Source organism: Pungitius pungitius, chromosome 8 (assembly GCF_949316345.1).
Source record: "Pungitius pungitius chromosome 8, fPunPun2.1, whole genome shotgun sequence".
NCBI classification, from domain to species: domain Eukaryota; kingdom Metazoa; phylum Chordata; class Actinopteri; order Perciformes; family Gasterosteidae; genus Pungitius; species Pungitius pungitius.
In genome coordinates, this window is record NC_084907.1 from 15,339,395 (window position 1) to 15,358,810 (window position 19,416).

At 45.1% G+C, this 19,416-nt stretch overlaps 2 protein-coding genes across 2 annotated transcripts; both read right to left on the reverse strand.

Moving 5' to 3' along the window:
- Positions 1-299: 299 nt before the first annotated feature.
- On the reverse strand, positions 300-9,313 carry prph (peripherin). Its single transcript, XM_037491306.2, has 9 exons — positions 8,665-9,313; positions 6,990-7,050; positions 3,318-3,413; positions 2,477-2,641; positions 2,276-2,401; positions 1,959-2,179; positions 1,590-1,642; positions 1,144-1,217; positions 300-1,043 (listed from the first exon to the last, which is right to left on the reverse strand). Exons 1-9 carry the CDS (start codon positions 9,210-9,212, stop codon positions 975-977), a joined length of 1,413 nt encoding a protein of 470 aa, XP_037347203.1. The 5' UTR covers positions 9,213-9,313; the 3' UTR covers positions 300-974.
- A 3,182-nt stretch (positions 9,314-12,495) lies between these two features.
- pmela (premelanosome protein a) lies at positions 12,496-18,539 on the reverse strand. The gene is made up of 12 exons (XM_037448292.2): positions 18,404-18,539; positions 16,967-17,062; positions 16,720-16,866; positions 16,393-16,527; positions 15,725-15,886; positions 15,336-15,620; positions 14,443-15,228; positions 14,215-14,361; positions 14,008-14,110; positions 13,617-13,822; positions 13,439-13,529; positions 12,496-13,066 (listed from the first exon to the last, which is right to left on the reverse strand). The coding sequence occupies exons 1-12, from the start codon at positions 18,459-18,461 to the stop codon at positions 12,913-12,915; spliced, it is 2,370 nt and encodes a 789-aa protein (XP_037304189.2). The 5' UTR covers positions 18,462-18,539; the 3' UTR covers positions 12,496-12,912.
- Positions 18,540-19,416: the final 877 nt, after the last annotated feature.

The following is a 19,416-nucleotide window of genomic DNA, read 5'->3' on the forward strand; positions in this document are numbered from 1 at the left end:
TTATGACCGTTCTCGGCCAGATGCGGACTTGAGAATTGGAACAGTACTCGGGCTGAGACTGATGACGTTTTACGAGTCCACGAGAACAAAAGTCCACACAAGAACGCATATTGAGAAACGGCCTAAAACTCAAGGCCCGGGGGGCAGATGTGGCCCCGCCACGTCATTTTATGTGGCCCGCGACCGGACCGTCAGCGCGTGACCTCAGGGATTCAACTGACACATTTTCAGTGTTTTCAATACTGACAAAACAAATCTACTGTTGTATATTCATGATGGGGAAAATGGACAGACAAAACCAATTTGCTGCAGTTTATTTTCAATTACATATTCATTTATTGATAGTGCCAGATACACAAAGCATTGTGAAGCACATTCAGCAGAATTATTTTCAGTTGATTTCCAGTATTTTACCTGTTACTAATATCTGATGTTTCTGGTGATTTGTTGGTTTGCAGAAAATAGCAAAGCTTCAAAAACAAATGCAAATAGGTAAATATATTTGCAGTCTATTTTTTAAGTGTATTGACTAATGGGCAGCAGTGTCTTAAGTTTTATTAGTAAGTCCTACCTACAACACAAACTACTAAAATCCTCCAAACTCCTCCAAACTTTCTAGTCCAACCTGTAGTTTGATACTCTGCTACAAACGTGTTGTCTTCTCAGGATTTCACGGAATTGCACTGTAAACTAAGGCCTCAAGTGGTAGGTTAGTAAAATGGCTTTGCTGAGCATACAGATGACACACATGTGTTTAGCAAAAGTTGGGTCGCTTAAATAGCACCAAAGTGACACCGTCTAAAGGGATTCATTCATTAAATTCGAGACTCTCTGCTGGAGGATTTAACACATAACTAGTGGGAATGAGGACTATATGTGTTTGATTTGGAGTTTTTTTTTCTGTTTTTTCTTCTTCTTTTTGTTTATTTTTGTTCTCATGGCAAAGGCCTTCACATTTTCCAATCTCACATTTTCTACTCTTCATCATCCTCGTCTTCACGAGCAGATTCTCTGTCCTTCTCCCTCCTGGATTCCTTCACCACCTGTTGGAAAAAACCCGATTTGTTCAGATTCATTTTCATATGGTACGAACCATTTGTATCAGTATATCAAGTCAATATATCTTTGTATAAATCCATGTACCTCTCCATCTCTAGTCTCAACAGTCTTGATCACCACAGTCTTCTTGCCCATGCTGCTTGGAGTGTGGTCATAATCTGTCAAAAGTCAGATTAATGCTCTGATCAGCTTTTTCAGATTCAGATACATTTGCTATAACAAAATAGAAGTTTTGTTTTTCTTTTGCAATTTTTTTTTACAAGTCTTTGAAAGTAGAATTATAAGAAGTTGTTATTGATCAATGATAAACTGATGAGAATAGCTAAGTGGAAGATTGGTTTGCCCTGTTCTGAAAATAAAAAAATGAATATAAACCCACATGTTTGTTACATAAGTACTGGAGAGTCGTATTCAAGATAATGCTTGAAGAAAAAACAGGGAAACACTTATACTTCGCAATGCCCTATTTGAAAGGTTAAAGAGATTAAAATCTTTAGATGTTATTGTTAAAAAAGAGAACTATAGCTTACCTTGGTGGCCATGGTGACTGCTCATGCCCATACTGAGGATAGGACCAGTAATCCTATAAACAGGGCATAAAAAGGTTGTGTGTTATGAACCCATCTCTAATAAAAAGTCATTTTTGCATAAAGCTGCTATTATCTACGTCTATATACACCTGTCTTGCATGTTTGTTGGTTTTATTTGTCAGAAAACTAGATTATCTGGAGGATCCATTTAGCAGAACCTTGTGTGGAGGATTTAGGTTCAAGTTCAGGTCCATTAAGCTGTAAGTTGGAAACTGCTACAGTGAGCAAGCGGTGTCTACATTTATTGAAGCTAAAAAATCCTGTTAAAAAAGCCAAAAATGTAATCTGGGCATAGGTATGTTTTTTCACCTGCTCTCCTCCCCCTCCAGGAGTTTACGGTATGTAGCAATCTCAATATCCAGAGCCATTTTGACATTGAGGAGGTCTTGGTACTCCCGAAGGTGGCGAGCCATCTCTTCCTTCAGGTGGCGGATCTCGTCCTCCAACCTGCCCACGTTGTCCTGGTAGTTCCCGATCTCGTTGCCAAACTGGTCTTCCATTTCACGCATCTGCCTCACCAGAGCGTCATTCTGGTACACACGATGACACGTACACCGTTATAAGAGGCTGTAATGTGTATAATGATGGATTATATAGTACAGATGAGGGTTGGAATGTGTCCTCACCGTGTTCTTCATTGCATCAACTTCACAGTTGAGGGACTGAATCTGCCTCCTGGACTCATTGGCCTCCTGCTTGGCCAGCCTCAGCGCATCAGTGTTGCGCTTTGCTGACTCAGTCAAATCATTAAACTGGAGATAAAACACATGGTAATTAATATGTGCATGTATGTTCATGTGTGACTGTCAGTGTGTCGGTCTGCCTACTTTGGACTGGTGCCATTGCTCAGATTCCTGCATGTTCTTTAAAGCAATGGTTTCATACTGGGCCCTGATTTCCCTCAGAGCTCCAGTTAGGTCAGGCCTGGCGGTGTTGTCCACCTCCATCTTCAGCTGCTGGGTCTGGACACTCACTTGTACGTCCTGGATTTCCTTATATACCAAGATAAAGACAAAAAAACTGTTATATCAAAAGCTTGTCCTCTGGTAAAAGTATAAACATTTTATCAGTAGAACACTAGATATGGTCTTACATTTTGGATTCCAAAATATGTCATTGGTGTCTTTTCCTGGTGATGATGATGTTTTATGAACTTACCAGACTTTTCTAGCTGTTCAATTATTCATCCAAATCTAGTTAACCCTCCAATATGGTCATATGGATATTGGGATATATGATCAGAAATATTTAGATATTTGATTTTATCGCTCATTTTGGTGTACTGAAACCAGTTTAGCTTAAAAAATACTCCCCATTGTAATCCTCTCGGGCAACTTCTTGCCTTGCAACTATTGTGGCCTTATGTCACATACTACGTCTCAAAACAGATCTTCACTTCAGATATAAAAGTCACTTTTCAAAACATATCCAAACTAAAGACCTTTTTTGTGCAAAACTCATCTGGTTCGCTTAAAAGAAGAAGAAGAATGAACTCATTTAGCAAAAAAGTGACACAAACTGCAGACATGACGGTTAATCAGAGGCAGAGAATAAGCTGGAGCTTTTTAGTGCTGACGTATGCAACAGAACCATTCTGTGATACTACTACATATTGTCTCCTATAAGAAAGAAGCTCTTGATTAATACTAGCGTAGTGGAAGAACTTACTTCATCATGCAGCTTCTTGAGGAATTCAATCTCATCCATCAAGGACTCAATCTTCCTCTCCAGCTCCAAACGAGACAATGTGGCATCATCCACATCCTAATTTGTATGGGACACAAACATAGTCAATGTTTTTAACAATTGCAAATATGTCATTTATTGGATTGAAAAATCTCATCATCATATAATAATAAAATACATAAAAATGACATCACATTATAATAATTATAATGCAATAAAGCAATGTGCAGAAATGATAGAGTTTGATATATGATGAGTGAGTTCCACCTATTCCAAAGGAATAAAACAACATCAAAAGTTTCCTTCAGTGCAAAGAATTATTTTGAATTATGATGAGGCATAAATATGTTTTATGTGGAAATGATTATAAATTGAATTGCCAGGTAATAATTGATTTTGATTATTTAATCCAGGAACAGAGTGTAAGGGCGGCACTGTCACGGGGTTCGGGCTGGAGCAGGTTGCAGAAGGCAGGCAGGCAGGCAGGACTCAAACGCAGAGTTTTCAGAAGGTGATCTTTATTCACCACAGAACCAAACAGAAGCCAAAAACGTGCACCAACGAGGACTGACATGGACAATGACGCGACAAAGGACAACTGGCACACAGGGCTTAAATACACAAGGGAGGTGCAGGTGATTGGACACAGGTGGAATCAATCACGCAATCACAAGACAAGGCAGGAAGTGAAGTTAACCCAGGACCACAAGAGACATGAAACTTCAAACTAAAACCGGAAGCGAAGCCAAACCGTGACAGAACCCCCCCCTCAAGGACCGAATTCCAGACGGTCCTAAAGGGGAGCAGAACCGGAAAAAATCAGACAAGGGGAGGGAGGGTGGGGACCCGACAGCTAAGGTCCGGCGGCCTGCCGGGGCGGCGGCCAGGCGTGGGGTGCTCAGGGGGTCTGCCGGGTCGGCGACCGGGCCTCGGGGTCTCGGGGGGTCTGCCGGGTCGGCGACCGGGCCTCGGGGTCTCGGGGGTTCTGCCGGGTCGGCGGCCGGGCCTCAGGGTCTCGGGGGGTCTGCCGGGTTGGCGGCCGGGCCTCAGGGTCTCGGGGGGTCTGCCGGGTCGGCGGCCGGGCCTCCGGGTCTCGGGGGGTCTGCCGGGTCGGCGGCCGGGCCTCAGGGTCTCGGGGGGTCTGCCGGGTCGGCGGCCGTGCGTCGTGGCTTGGGGCGCCGAGCTGTGCGGCTCCGGGGGCGTCGTGGCGTGGGGCGCCGAGCTGTGCGGCTCCGGCGTCGTCGTGGCGTGGGGCGCCGAGCTGTGCGGCTCCGGCGTCGTCGTGGGGCGCCGAGCTGTGCGGCTCCGGCGTCGTCGTGGCGGGGGGCGCCGAGCAGTGCGGCTCCGGCGTCGTCGTGGCGGGGGGCGCCGAGCTGTGCGGCTGCGGCGTCGTCGTGGAGGGGGGCGCCGAGCAGTGCGGCTGCGGCGTCGTCGCGGCGGGGGGCGCCGAGCAGTGCGGCTCCGGCGTCGTCGTGGCGGGGGGCGCCGAGCAGTGCGGCTGCGGCGTCGTCGTGGCGGGGGGCGCCGAGCTGTGCGGCTGCGGCGTCGTCGTGGAGGGGGGCGCCGAGCAGTGCGGCTGCGGCGTCGTCGTGGCGGGGGGCGCCGAGCAGTGCGGCTCCGGCGTCGTCGTGGCGGGGGGCGCCGAGCAGTGCGGCTCCGGCGTCGTCGTGGCGGGGGGCGCCGAGCAGTGCGGCGGCCCAACCCCTGACCCCACCCCCCCCTCAAGGGCCGGATCCCAGACGGCCCCCAGGGGTGGGGGGGAGAGGACCAAGGGATGGGAGGGAGGGGGCACGATCAGGGGCCGTGGGGACGGGCCAGGAGACTGGACTCTGGGGCCGGAACGGGCGGAGACTGGACTCTGGGGGCCGGAACGGGCGGAGACTGGACTCTGGGGGCCGGAACGGGCGGAGACTGGACTCTGGGGGCCGGAACGGGCGGAGACTGGACTCTGGGGGCCGGAACGGGCGGAGACTGGACTCTGGGGGCCGGAACGGGCGGAGACTGGACTCTGGGGGCCGGAACGGGCGGAGACTGGACTCTGGGGGCCGGAACGGGCGGAGACTGGACTCTGGGGGCCGGAACGGGCGGAGACTGGACTCTGGGGGCCGGAACGGGCGGAGACTGGACTCTGGGGGCCGGAACGGGCGGAGACTGGACTCTGGGGGCCGGAACGGGCGGAGACTGGACTCTGGGGGCCGGAACGGGCGGAGACTGGACTCTGGGGGCCGGAACGGGCGGAGACTGGACTCTGGGGGCCGGAACGGGCGGAGACTGGACTCTGGGGGCCGGAACGGGCGGAGACTGGACTCTGGGGGCCGGAACGGGCGGAGACTGGACTCTGGGGGCCGGAACGGGCGGAGACTGGACTCTGGGGGCCGGAACGGGCGGAGACTGGACTCTGGGGGCCGGAACGGGCGGAGACTGGACTCTGGGGGCCGGAACGGGCGGAGACTGGACTCTGGGGGCCGGAACGGGCGGAGACTGGACTCTGGGGGCCGGAACGGGCGGAGACTGGACTCTGGGGGCCGGAACGGGCTGGAACGGGCGTCTTGGGGCCCGCTCAGGCTGGAACGGGCGTCTTGGGGCCCGCTCAGGCTGAAACGGGCGTCTTGGGGCCCGCTCAGGCTGAAACGGGCGTCTTGGGGCCCGCTCAGGCTGGAACGGATATCTGGGGGCCGAGTCGGGAGCCGGGACTGCGGGGGTTCGTCGGCTCCTTCTCCTCGGATTGAGGAGGTCCCGGAGCCTGAAGCATTCCTCCTGGTAGCTCCTGGGGCCAACAACGACATCAGTCTTCCATTGAAAAAATGGGCTTCTTACGTCGAGGTAGTCAGGCCCCAGGTCGCTCCAGGAGTCCGCTGGCATGCCGGTGTTTCGCCGGGCAGCCTGCTGCATGCTCCGTGGTCCCCCAAACGCAAGGCGAGTTCCCAAATATTTATCATTAGGGTAAAACCCTGCTGAGTCCTTCCTTGGTCGCGTCATTCTGTCACGGGGTTCGGGCTGGAGCAGGTTGCAGAAGGCAGGCAGGCAGGCAGGACTCAAACGCAGAGTTTTCAGAAGGTGATCTTTATTCACCACAGAACCAAACAGAAGCCAAAAACGTGCACCAACGAGGACTGACATGGACAATGACGCGACAAAGGACAACTGGCACACAGGGCTTAAATACACAAGGGAGGTGCAGGTGATTGGACACAGGTGGAATCAATCACGCAATCACAAGACAAGGCAGGAAGTGAAGTTAACCCAGGACCACAAGAGACATGAAACTTCAAACTAAAACCGGAAGCGAAGCCAAACCGTGACAGGCACGGTGGGGCCTTTCTGGTTCCTGGGCCTGCGTCCCTGACACCAAAGACATGCACCATAGCTTAACTAAAAGTTTGAATGGTGAAGTAAACAATTACAGAAATACAAAAGATTACTGTCAAAAATCGTTAATCCAATCAACAGTTAGACGTACGCTTGATTTGTTTAATCGTTGAAAAATTATTAAGCAAAAGAAGTAACTTTCGTGTGCAGGCGTCGAGATCAATGATATTTTAGAAATCTGCTCTTTCTTTTGGAGAAAAGCTGTAAATTTTGACTGGTTATCTAAGCGTAAGGACAGTGTATAAGACACAAGGTCACCATGGCCCACTAAAGCTGAATGTTTACCTTGCGGAAAGCAACCAGGTTACTCTCAGCATCTGCCCTCTTCTGGGCCTCTTCATCCAACCTGTAGGACAAAAAAGCGAGGCAAAATATTTCAAACAATGAACAGATTTCCTTTGGGCACCAATATCTCTCTTTTACAAAAAGGTTCAGGGAGAATGAGTCAAATTTGTCCAAGAAAGCACTTTCTCCCTCAGGTTGCACCAGGGCCTCATCTGGCAAAAAGCTTTCTGGATCAATTTGTTAATTCACTGTCCTGCAGAAGGGGGTTGGGAGTGGTCCCAGTGGGACCAGCAGCTGCTCCATTCAGCTAATGTGGTTTCTCTCTAGTTCAATAAGGTCATCTGCAAACACTCAATAGGGTTATGTACACACACTTACCCTCTTTTTTAAAGATGGCGATTAAGTCGTTTTGATATTGCTTACAATGATGTTACAAAAACTGCTGGATCCAGATATTATACGTAACATTTACAGGCAGTTATAATGTAGGATGTGCTGAGAGGTGAGAATTTGTGGAATCTCTTAAGCCCCAAGCTAATTTGATGGCCCTGCACAAAATGAAATATATTTTTAGAATGCAAACTTGGTTACAATCCATCAGGCACTATGATGATGAGTCATCACAAATCATAGCTCAATGTCCAATAGACTCATTTGCTTATTCTATGATGGATATGCTCCCTTTGTCCTGTCCTTTTAAGTCCTGTCCTGACTTGACATAAAGTAGATTAATAGGGGAAGGATCACACAGTGGGCCCTGCTTCCTCATCTTTAATTCATGTTGTGTTACAGGGGTCCTTTTGTCCTAATGGGGTCTCTGGCTCTATCCCATCTGCACACAGGGACACTGAAAACACACCTAATGGAGACATTGAGTCACATTGATTTTCCCTGACGCTATTTTCACCACGCCTGATATCCGACCTCTCATTTCCTCCCCCCCCCCCTCTCCCTCTCCTCCGCCGGCCCCACCCTGTGTCTGGTCCATCCATCCTCTCCACAGCTCTCATTATGGGGATTTCATAGCTGTGTGTTTTACAAAGTTTTACATAACATCTGCAATATCTAAACGGAGTAACAAAACAAGCCCTTATCTAATTTAGCCTCAAATGTGCTGACGTTCTTCCCCTTGTTTTATGTTCAATCCTGCTGGTGCACAAGACTTTAAGTGAACATATACACTCAAAAATGTAAATAAACTAATACAGTGTCCTCTATCGTGCACCCACTCAGTGGTGTCCGCTCTGGACATGTGCCACGCCCTGCAGCAATCTCATCACTGGACTCCTCAAGCTGCAAACGCCCACAAACGCTCCTCCTTTACTGTACTTAAAGTGGACAATGTGCAGTTAATCATTGCATTGTCTATCAATTATGTGATGATGACACAGTATGGCCCACATACAGTGCTCAACATGTATAACTGACCAACCTAAAACAGGGAATTATCAGTAGGAGGAATTTGACCTGTGACATTTTTATGGTTTATATATACTGTATATGGTTTGTTAGAAGATGATGCAACTTTATCTGTAGCCATACATTCTAGTTCTGTTTTTTTGTATAAGATTGTATCCAAAACATTTTATATTATCACCCATTAACAAATGATCTAGCTATGTATGTATGTATTTCTGTATGTATCTCATATCTTTTTTTTCTCATCATATTTTACCTCTGCTTATACAGGACCAGCTCCTCAGCCAGGTTGTCCCTGTCCAGCAGGTACTGGTCCCTCTCCTTTCCGGTGGAGTCCAGTTGGCGCCGCAAGTCCCTCACCTCCTCCTGGAAGAGCTCAGAGGCGCGGTTGGGCTGACCTTGCTGCTGCTGGCCCTTGAACTGGTTGAGCTCCTGCTGCAGTGCACCATTCTGCTGCTCCAGGTAACGCACCCTCTCTATGAAGCTGGCAAAGCGGTCGTTGAGCTCCTGCAGCTCAGCCTTCTCGTTGCTGCGGGTGGTTAGGAACTCCTGGTTGATGGCTTCGGACAGGGTGAAGTCCACCTTGTCGTAGGAGAGGCGAGGGGGCACGGCGGCAGAGCGAGAGCGCTGCTGGTGGTAGGTGGTGGAGCGGGACGCTGCCGCAGGTGGCATCGAACGCACGTACCGCCCTCCAGAAACGGGCATCCTGGAGGACACGGGCGAGTAAGAGGACATGGAGATGGGGTGTGGGCTACCAAAGGTGCGCCTGTAGGAAGTTGAGGTGTGCATTGAAGAGTGGCTCATGGTTGGTCTTGTTCTGTTCTCTGTTGAAGAGGAAAGAGGAAAGAAGGAGAGCTGAGGCTGTGAGATGCTCGTCAAGCTACAGGACACCCGGCTGAGAAGTGCTGGGGGTATTTATGCACACAGGCTGGCTGTCCCATCATGCTTACGCCACCCCCCCCCCCCCTCCTCCCTCATTTCTCCACCCCACCCACATGTACCCTTTCTTTCTCAATCAGCATGCAAGCTTTGGCCACTCCCTACCCTTCAGAGACCCAGACTCTCTCCGTCTTTCTCTCTGTCTCGACAGCTCCACCCTTTTTAGCCGAGCACTTGGCTGGAGGCCAGACTAGCTTCCACATTACTGCTTTAATATCTAAAGATGTCTCCTCAGCTCCCGTCTCCCCCCCCCCCCCCCCACACACTCCCTGTTGCCTCTCTGATTCATGACAACATTGACCCTTATTCACTGGGTCAGTTTGGATTTGTTATTTCTCCACAGCATTCCAGCATATATAACTTCACCAATGGTGTCAAGGATTCTGTTACCTTCTCGAAAAAACTTTTCTGAATTGAATCCTGTGTATCGATTTCACTCTCCCCCCCCCTCCCCCAGTGTCTATCTGTCTCCTCTCTGTCTTTCCCTCCTTCTACAGTAATGGAACACTTTATTGATATCCTGGGCGTCTGGGGCAGGGAGATGACTCTGCAGTTATTCTATCCTTTAAAAAGGATCTAAACCAGTAAAAGTTGTCAAATAACTTTGTCAGTATTTGTGAGGAACAATGAGGGTTTTGCAGGTAGAACTCAGCCAACATTTGATTATGTTATTCTAGCTTAATATCAACAACTTAGTACCGTTACCAATTAAATATATATATTTTTTGACATTTAATAACACATCTTTATTGAGATCAAAACTGCTATAAATCCACTACTGTCCATATACAATCTTCCTTGGTATAGATGTGAGTCCTTTTGCAATGATAATTAACAACAAAATGACTGGATTTCACAGATCTACTGAAAGATCATGATATTCTGTTATACAGTTACATTTCTGTATTCACTACTGAGGCAGATAAAGAGCTTTAACTCTTGGCTTGGCATGCAGCAAGATCCATTGTTATTATAAGATACCTTCAAATGTTGGTTAAAAATGTTATGTTAATGATTTCAATGATGCAGCACCTTTATTTGTGCAGACTGCCTCTGCACTTCTATGTGTGTGTGGGAGAGCTCTGTAGTCATTTTAATTGAGGACTGCAGAGGGACTACTGCTCTCATATAAAGTTGACGTAATTCTGAGCATGCTCTGTGGTGACTGGGTGTGTCACTTTGTTCTCCCTGTGTCCTCTCCCCATGGTCCTTGGTATCTTAATCCTATGCATGTATGCTTTCTACACGACCAAATATAGTTTATTGTGTAAAATTGTCTTTCAAACACATGCACTTTGCGCTACATATCAACCAGTAGCCTTCATTTTGACCTGCACTCACCAGTGTTTTATAACACATTTTTACTTTAGGTTTTGTCTCCCTGATGCAGCATCTGGAGCACACTATAGTAAAAGTATAGTGATCTCTTCTTCCCTTTGTCATTCACTCTTACATGCTCCCACATGTGATTTTCCTCTCTCCAGGTCTGCATGGCATTTACTGCAGAGGTCTGGCTCTCTGTGTAACAAATGGCCATGTTAGTCTTAGCTCGGTAACCTAATCAACTCTCTCTATGCTCAGTGACTCTCTCCTCTTTCTCCATCCCCCTCTTCCTCGCCCTGTCTGCTCAAGGCACATCTCGCCTTCTATTCTTTCCCCCCAGTCATGCTCCAGGATGTGTATTTCAGGCACACACACATACATTGGAATGGTTTTTAACTGGACTACATCAGTAATTCTAACCATCAGCCAGATGTTACCATTGGCGATTGATCCTTCTGGTTCTCCGAGAATTCCCGAGGGGAACACAAATCCAATCATGCATCTTTGACAGTGACGGGTTGGAATATATCTACTCCGCATTTTGAACCCCAGAATGTGTGCATTGTCTCAAACCTGAACAGGCATTTAGCTATCAGAATCAAAGTGGATCAAATATTGTGCTGTGGTCGAATTTCAGATGAGACAATGTCTTGGGTGTGGCCTCTAATAAGAAAAGTAATCAAACGTTGGCAAAATATAGTGATAGCATCGAAACTGAATTTCTATGCTAGAACATAACAAATTAGCAAAACCCTCTAAATTTGTACAAATTCTGATGTTTCTACATGGAAATTTGTTTTCTACCATTCTTGTGCATGTCAACTGATTAAGTTACATATAGTGGTTGCCAATAAACAATAGTTAGGGTGTGGTTATGAATACACTCTGGTTCATTATGGATTTAAACAATTAGTGTGATTAATATAATAATGTTTCACATGCTCATTACTAAGAAATAAATGAGTTGTTAAATGTTTAGTACATTTTAGGATGGTCAAATGTTTAAACATTAGTGAGGGTTAAGACTGACTCCAGGCCTCGCTGCCCAGAGAGGACGTAAAACACAGAGAAGTCTCGTCTGCCTATCTGGAAAAAATTAAAAGCATTTTCTGCAGCTTTGTGACTGACAAGCGGGGAGGATGCTGTGACCTATTAAGAGCTGGCCTGGTAAGATCCGGTCAGGACTGTCAGTCCGAGATAGAGATCATCAAGTGAAAAATGATGGCCTTCCAGCAGAGCTGGGGTGTTGTCTTGGCTACAGTGCAGTGCACCTCCGAAGTGAACACAGATGGCTGAACAACACTTTGTACATGTAACCCAGAGACGCGTTAAACGGTGGAGGATGATTAACGGCTTTGTGTAATTACTGTAATGGAGCTCTGCAGTGTTACACTGGTCTGTTGGAGGGAAACTCCATGTATGTCAGTAAAGAGAGAGACAGCGAAAATACATCATGGAGCATGTGAAATACAACTCTTTTGTTGAGAAAGGTGCACAGTATGTATGTACTGTTTCTCATATTTGGCTGTCTTATTTAATAAAACGAGGACATCAAATCATCGAGAGGCATCTTTTGCTTTCAGTCAATATAACCCCACACTCTATTTTTACCATGCAGGCCAGGCCATATGCCTTCCTTCATTAAAGATTTTTCTGCATTGACGTCAGCCTTTTTCCTGCAGTGTGTTATATGATGTACAATGTACATCATATAACGAGACCCCATTTGAGACATTTATAAAATGCTTGTACATATTTTATTAAACAAGCCCCTTATTTCAACGACAGGAAATTATTTCTTGGCAGTAGAAAACAACAAACATGATTGTGATACGTTACCACTTTATTAATAACTGGGTAGCAAACAAGATCATATTTTGTGATGTAAGTGATTTAAATGAATTTTTAAAAATATTTAATTGAAATATGTTAAAATTGATTTTCCAATTGATTTTCTAAGTTGGCCACAAATATGAGAATATGTTTTGGCTTCTAAAAAACTATTGGTACTAATTGATAAAAAATATGTAGGTCAAAATAAATATCACTTTCTTCAACAAATGTTTCAACATTCTTATGACAGTTGACTCCTTTTTATTTCTGCACATTTTGTACACGGGCCTGGTTAAATGAATTAGTTTTCGGTTTAATAAATTGAGCAGGAGTTATACTATTATATTGTGTCTGAAGTCAATGTTTTAACAGATTGGGAAATGCTGTTTGCATTCGCAGATTATAAAATTCAAACAACCCTCCCCTGAAGCAGTGGTCGACTCTCTCCTGGTGACTGTCGGCTCAGCAAGTTCCACAACAACAAAGGCATGGATGTCACCCCCGAGCTGCCTCCATTACTGTCATCATGGTCTTCTCTTAGTGGCTGGTACTGCTTGAACCGCCTGTTTGCAGAGACACAAAACAGAGTTTATAATACATGAAATCAAAGGCAAAATCTCTATCCTCAACAAAATAATCAAAATCAACTGTACAAACTATTTCTCTTGAATTCTTGTTCCTATTAGAGTAAATTTGTCCAACACTTTGTATTTAATATCATTAGAATGAACTTTTTGTCCAGTGCTTATCAGTGAATGTTAGCACGTTAACAAGCTAAACCAAGATAAATATTACGTGCTCAACAACAGCATGTATACATCATCGCGTTAAAATGTTGATGTTATCTCTAAGCAGTGTTGACAGACATTAATCCGGATTCTATTTGACCCCAAAATCAATTCATTAAATTAAAAGTTGATAATTAAGGAGTTCACCTGTACATCAAACCAATACAACAGACGACACAAGCGAGAACCATAACCCCCAGGACTGTGGCTGCAGTTCCACCCGGGGAACCACCGGAGGCTGAAATTCAAGCAAATCACACAGATGAAACAATATTCTATAGATTGAATACTTTAGTGGTCATTGTGTAGTTTCTCTTCCACTCACCTACTGATACGCTGACTCTTGCACTTGTCACAGCAAGGCTGACATCATTGGTCAAGGAGACATTGATGCAAAATACTCCAGTGTTGTTGAAGAACTGCCGAAGGATGATTTGGCAGTCTGGTGAGGGTAAAGCTGCACTACACACAGTTTCCATGGGCGTGATACAGTCAGCATCGGAAATAACTGTGCAGACCTCACTTGGCAGACTGAAGGAAGGATAATGGGAATGCAGAGACATACATATCAGAACAATCCTGAGTGGATGGGTTATTTTCACAAACATAATATATAATACAATATCACAAATCACAGTTTCTGTGTCCAACTGGATGATCCTTTTTTTAGAAGCTGAACAGTAGGTAAACATCTTGACTCAAATGTTGATGCTCACCTTCCCTGACAGCTGATAGTGACGTCTACAGCATTCTGAGCCAACTCTGTTGCCATTGCTACAACGTTGGACATCTGAACAATCTCTACACTTTCAATACCCTCTGTAGCGTAGAAAGGTAGAAAAAGAGATTATACCACAGTTAAATAATACAATTTTCATTAAAGCAGATTATCATCAGTTTAGTGTGAAATGCTATTGACTCACGGACAACAACTACAGAGGTGGCGAGGGAGCCATAACGGTAGACCATGCAGTCAGCTGGTAGCTCTGGTGCTTGTCTTTTAGCCACAACAAGGGCAACCTGTGCTGGATCTACTTCGGCCTCAGCTGCAACGGCTTCTGCTGCTTGCTCTTGAAAAAGAAGTCACATTGAGTTATATTACTTTTATTTTAGATCCTGCACTGATTTTATTTTACTGTACACACTCTCACCTGCAGGAGCTTGAGTAGCTGCAACTTCATTCTCAGTTGCTTGCACTTCCGCCTCAGTATCACCAGTTGGGGATGCCTCTTCTACAATTGTGGTCTCAGTGGCAGCAAGGGCCACAACGTTATCAGCAGGGGCTTCTGTTTCAGCTTGGACAACCTCTGTGGCAGCATCCTCAGTTGTTGCCGTAGCAACCTCAGCAGCAGCAACATCAGCATCAGCAGCCACAACAGCAGCTTCTTGCTCTACGGCTACTTCTGCTGCAGGAGCAACAGTGACAGCGGCCTCAACTGCAGCTTCTTCTCCCTCTTCAACAGGCGCAACTGAAGCGGCAGCATCAATCACAGGCACGATTTCTTCAGTTGCATCTGTCACCACTGCAGTTTCGCCTTCAGCCGCCGCAGCAACTGTATCAGCATCTGCAACAGCTGCGGCAACCTCAGTAGCAGCAGCATCGGCGTCTGCTGCTACTTCAACTGCAACCGGGGCAGAAGTGGCCACCTCACCTGCGGTAACATCTGCTTCAGCAGCGGGGTCTTGTCCCTCTGTAACAACAGCTGCGTCGACTACTGCAGGCGCCACCGAGGCAACCACCTCAATGTCCGCATCAACCACCACTTCTGCATCCACCGCCTCAGCTGGCTGCACAGAAACAGCGAGTGGAGTGACGACTGAAGCAGGAACGTCCAGAGCAATCGTATCTCCTCCCTCGGTTGGTGCTGCCGGGATAGCGGCAGGGGTGGAGGCCATCACAACTACTGCTGGAACAGCAGAGGCATCAATAGGAACAACTGGAAAAAAAAGTTAAAGTTAAATAAAATAACTGAGCACATTTTCGTACACAGTTCTTATACGAGAGTTTCTATGTCTAAGAGATCAAATTGGTTTAAGTTCTAACCAGCGGTGGGGTTTCCACAGCCATTGGGGATGTTCGCCATCAGAACCACCTGAGGGATGAAGGTACCGACTGCCAGATAGGTGTGTGTGACGGTGAGGCTTCTGGAGATCAGAGTGCCAGTGCTATCACCAAAGTCCCAGCTGAAGCTGATGTCGGCACTGTTGAGATACTGGCTGGGATCATGGAGCTTGATGCTGAAAGTAATGGCTCGGTTCTGGATGAAGTTCTGGTCGTCCTGGTTGACGTCATTGACTTGGGATAGGGAGATGGTGAAGGGAATCTGGTCTGAGGACGGAGGGAAAGATGAAGTCTTTAAAGATGAGGATTGTAAAGATATGAGCAATATTTTCTTTTTCTCAAATTATTTTAGAAATTGTTTGACAGGTGACCTGTTATGGTGAAAACTGTAGAGGCATAGCCGAGAGGGATGAACTTGTCTTTGCCACGACAGTGATAGATGATGACCTCCATGTTGTGGGAGCCCAGGGCGACGTTCTCTGTACCAACAGTGAGGGACGAGGATGGTCCGTCTGCCACCTGCCAGTAACGACCTGCAATAGGCCGTCATTGAAATTATTCAGCGTCATCTGGTGATCACAGCAAATTGTTGGTAATTTGGGTCAAACTCAAAGTGTCACTTTCTTCATATTGTACATGAGATTCTACTGTTATGCTGATAAATGTTAACAAACCTCTGATTTTTTTTAATGGAAGAAATAAATGATTCAAATTTAGAATTTTACTTACTTTACCAAAACCGCTAAATCTAGTGAACTACAATAAAAATATGACGACTCTGCTAATTCAACTTCTTGCAGATAGCACCAATTATTCACAGGTAGAAAAACGTGAGCCTCCCTGCCTGAAGGTAAAACATCTCCTGTGTTCTTCTGCAGCCCCTTTTATGTTATTTATTTCTATGGAGATAACACAAGTGAATTCAACATATTTATAGCTGCATTAAGATGGTTTGTATGTCCTCTTGCAGTATTGGACAAGGCTAAAGAGCAGCCAAGGTTTTAAACAGGATAAATATGACATATTTTAATATATTTACCCCATGCCTTCCACACAAACACGTAGTGGGGGTTCCTGTTTTGGCTCCTGGGGAACGGTGTACCGTCTGGGAAAATTCCAGTCGACTGGGTGTCCTGGTCAGGATACACAGCCTGACCCTCGTGGTACTGTTGTCCTGGAAATGTCAACGTACAAAGGTCAATTTTTATTACATGAATTACATAAATATTAATATGAGGCGACACAGAATAAATGTAATATGGGTTGGTTGTCTTTTGTCCTAACATAATAAGTCACAAGTCAGTTTTATTTTGACTGGTTTTGCTGATTGAGCGTTATTGAAAAAGGAATCCTGCAGTTTTCTTACCATTGACGGTGCAGTTCTTGGCCCACACCACCTGCCCATCAGAGAGAGTTGTCTGGTTTTGCGGGAAATTGAGATTAATATTGAAGGTTACTCTTGCTCCTGTCAATGTGGGTGCATCATTTTTCAGATCAAAAGTGACTTCACCACCTGGAAAAAGAAAAGCACAACAATGTAAAATGTTAAGATTAACTGCCAAACAGAATATTGTAACATTTCTGTGTTGAGAAATAAAGAAATGTGTCCTGACCAAGCCAGCAGTTCATGAATCTTGGGTCGCCATCTTTCCACACCGGATACTTCCGTGAGTTCCATGAGCGGTAACGTGTGAACTGACTTCTAGGCTCTGGAAGAAATATCACAAACACATTTTTAGAAAAATAAGCTATATAAGCTAAGCTGTGTGATGTAACACAATTGAAAAACATTGTATTGCATTCATAACCTCAAAATAATATTTTAGTTTCTGTAGTTTGCTATTTATTTTTTGTGTCAGATCGATGATTGTACGCAATTATCTACTTATTTTAGCGGGATTTAAGTTGTGCAGGCTTTTTAAAAGAGGCACAAATTCCCTTCTATAACCAAGAAGGCTGTAGGTACATAATGATAGAGATGCTTATGTAAAAGAGAGCAGGTCCATGTTTTAGGGAGGCGGGGTGAGGAGCGGGGGGGGGCGTGGGGGGGTCCTTGGGAGTCACACGACCTGCAATCCCCCTCAATCCTTTTCATGTGACTATCAGCTGAGCAGCAGCATCAGTAATCCCAGAGTGAGGAATGAGGGATCCCAGACAACCGGCTCAGGGGCGGGGGGGGGTGGGGGGGGTTCTTAGCTGGTGAGAGCTGAAACTCACACTGGGTGTGTGTGTGTGTGTGCGTTTTTGTGAGAGAAAAAAAAGTTTGAAAAGAGCATGCCATTAATAACTTAAAAAGTACACTATTCTAAATCACAGAACACCTTGAAACATATTTTTACGCTCTTATATAGTCATAAATGCCCATCGGCATAAGAAATAGCGTAAAATGGGCATGTAAATGTTTGTATATCTTCACTCTCTTTAACAGAGTGGGGAGCATGTCATCAGGAAATCAGCATGAAATGACAGATCAATCAGTTTGCAGTCCAAACAAGGAAATACTATGTGTATTTGATGGAAAATGCGTTGATGTAGTCAAAGAAAATGACAACTGATCACTTTCCCTGTTGCTATACAGGTTTCAACCATTGTTCCCCTAAAACCTAATGCTTATAATATAATTCCCCTGTATCTGTTTATTTAGATCTTTTATTGTGGTATATAAGACACTATAAAGTTATAAATCGTTGATGGAATTAATGTTCTAACTCAATAAAAGATCAATCCGTAGCCCATAGAAACACTTCTATGTTTAGTTGATGGGAAACGTAATAGAAATTATTCAGATGACAATAATTTTTTTTCTCGTTGCTTAACTGTGTTAGAGAAAGTTGTTAAGTCACAAAAGAAATACTTTAAAATTGGTTTTCAGACATTGTTTCTCTGAACCATAAAAGAAGAATGGTGTTCAGAGGGCATTTCGACGTTTATATGTATCTTCAGATTTTTGATTGAGTGTTAAATGAGACAGAAAACGCTAAAAGAAAAAAAAATGCTCAAAATAATCTTTGAAACAAGTGTTTTTCCGATGGGAAACTAGTTTTACTCACTTGACGCAGTTGCAAACGTAAAGGCCAAACCCAGCAGCACCAGCACCAGAGTCTTCATCCTGAATTTGGGCGTTTTTCTCTGTCTTCTGAGTCCTGATCGTCAACCGGCCGTCCTGAACCCAAAAACAACTCCCACAGAGACTTTAGAAATGTCCTCTCACTCCTTTTAAGAAGGTTTCTTCTCACCTCTGACATCATTGGGAGTCTCAGGCTGGCACCACCCCCTTGGTAAGAACAAATATGAGTACTGTTGTGATGGCTCTTGGTGATTTTTACAATACATTTTTTAGTTTAACTGCTTTTCACTTTTTCAATTAAATGTTTTGACCCCATCTGTGTTAGAAATGCTTTATACTTAATGTTTTCCTTTCTTCTTTTTTAAACTCATAAATGCAAAATCTCAAATAAACATGTATTTGTGGACATAAATTATTCATAAAGACAGTATTTTCTGTAAAATCAATGGTTACTTTCTGCATCGTGTATATGGAAATGGTGTACGTGCTGCCTGCTTTAGGACAGAGAAAGTGATGAGAAAGAATTGTGAGCTAAGCTTGAGTCATGCCTGTTTTTGACATATGACCTTAGTGCTACGTGAGCAGGCATCACAAGAGCAGTGTGTGGGCTACGGATCAATAGCATCCTTTTATTTCCCCAGCCATTCCTCTGCATCCTGCTGACCACCTTCAGGCTGCTGCAGCTCTGTGTGCTCGCACAGACACCCGTGTTCACTTTGTGAGTAATAACTTTTATTGAGAGGAGGACAAGAATGCATTTGGATGAATGAGCTGATTGATTCTGGAAGTGATTAAAAAACAAAATAATTACAAAAATCCTGGTATTGGTAAATTGGTATTTTTTATACAGGCTGGAATGTACAACAAATTTGAGAAATGTAGCCAAATTAAGAGTTTTCAAGTCACACAAGGGAAATTACAGCCATGAATACAAAAACAAGATGTCAATACATCTCAATAAATTATTCATCTGATTTCTCGGGTTCATTTTCTACA

Bases quoted from the DNA above. Each gene is read 5' to 3' on its own strand.
- prph (XM_037491306.2), bottom strand. From the start codon at position 9,212: ATGAGCCACTCTTCAATGCACACCTCAACTTCCTACAGGCGCACCTTT. The intron at 7,051-8,664 runs GTAAAATATGAT...TTTGTCCTACAG, and splicing joins CTGGTCCTGTATAAGCAGAG to GTTGGATGAAGAGGCCCAGA. The intron at 3,414-6,989 runs GTAAACATTCAG...CATACAAATTAG, and splicing joins ACCTGGTTGCTTTCCGCAAG to GATGTGGATGATGCCACATT.
- pmela (XM_037448292.2), bottom strand. From the start codon at position 18,461: ATGAAGACTCTGGTGCTGGTGCTGCTGGGTTTGGCCTTTACGTTTGCA. The intron at 15,887-16,392 runs GTAAATATATTA...GGCCTATTGCAG, and splicing joins GTTTGTGTGGAAGGCATGGG to GTCGTTACTGGCAGGTGGCA. The intron at 14,111-14,214 runs GTGAGTCAATAG...TCTACGCTACAG, and splicing joins CACCTCTGTAGTTGTTGTCC to AGGGTATTGAAAGTGTAGAG.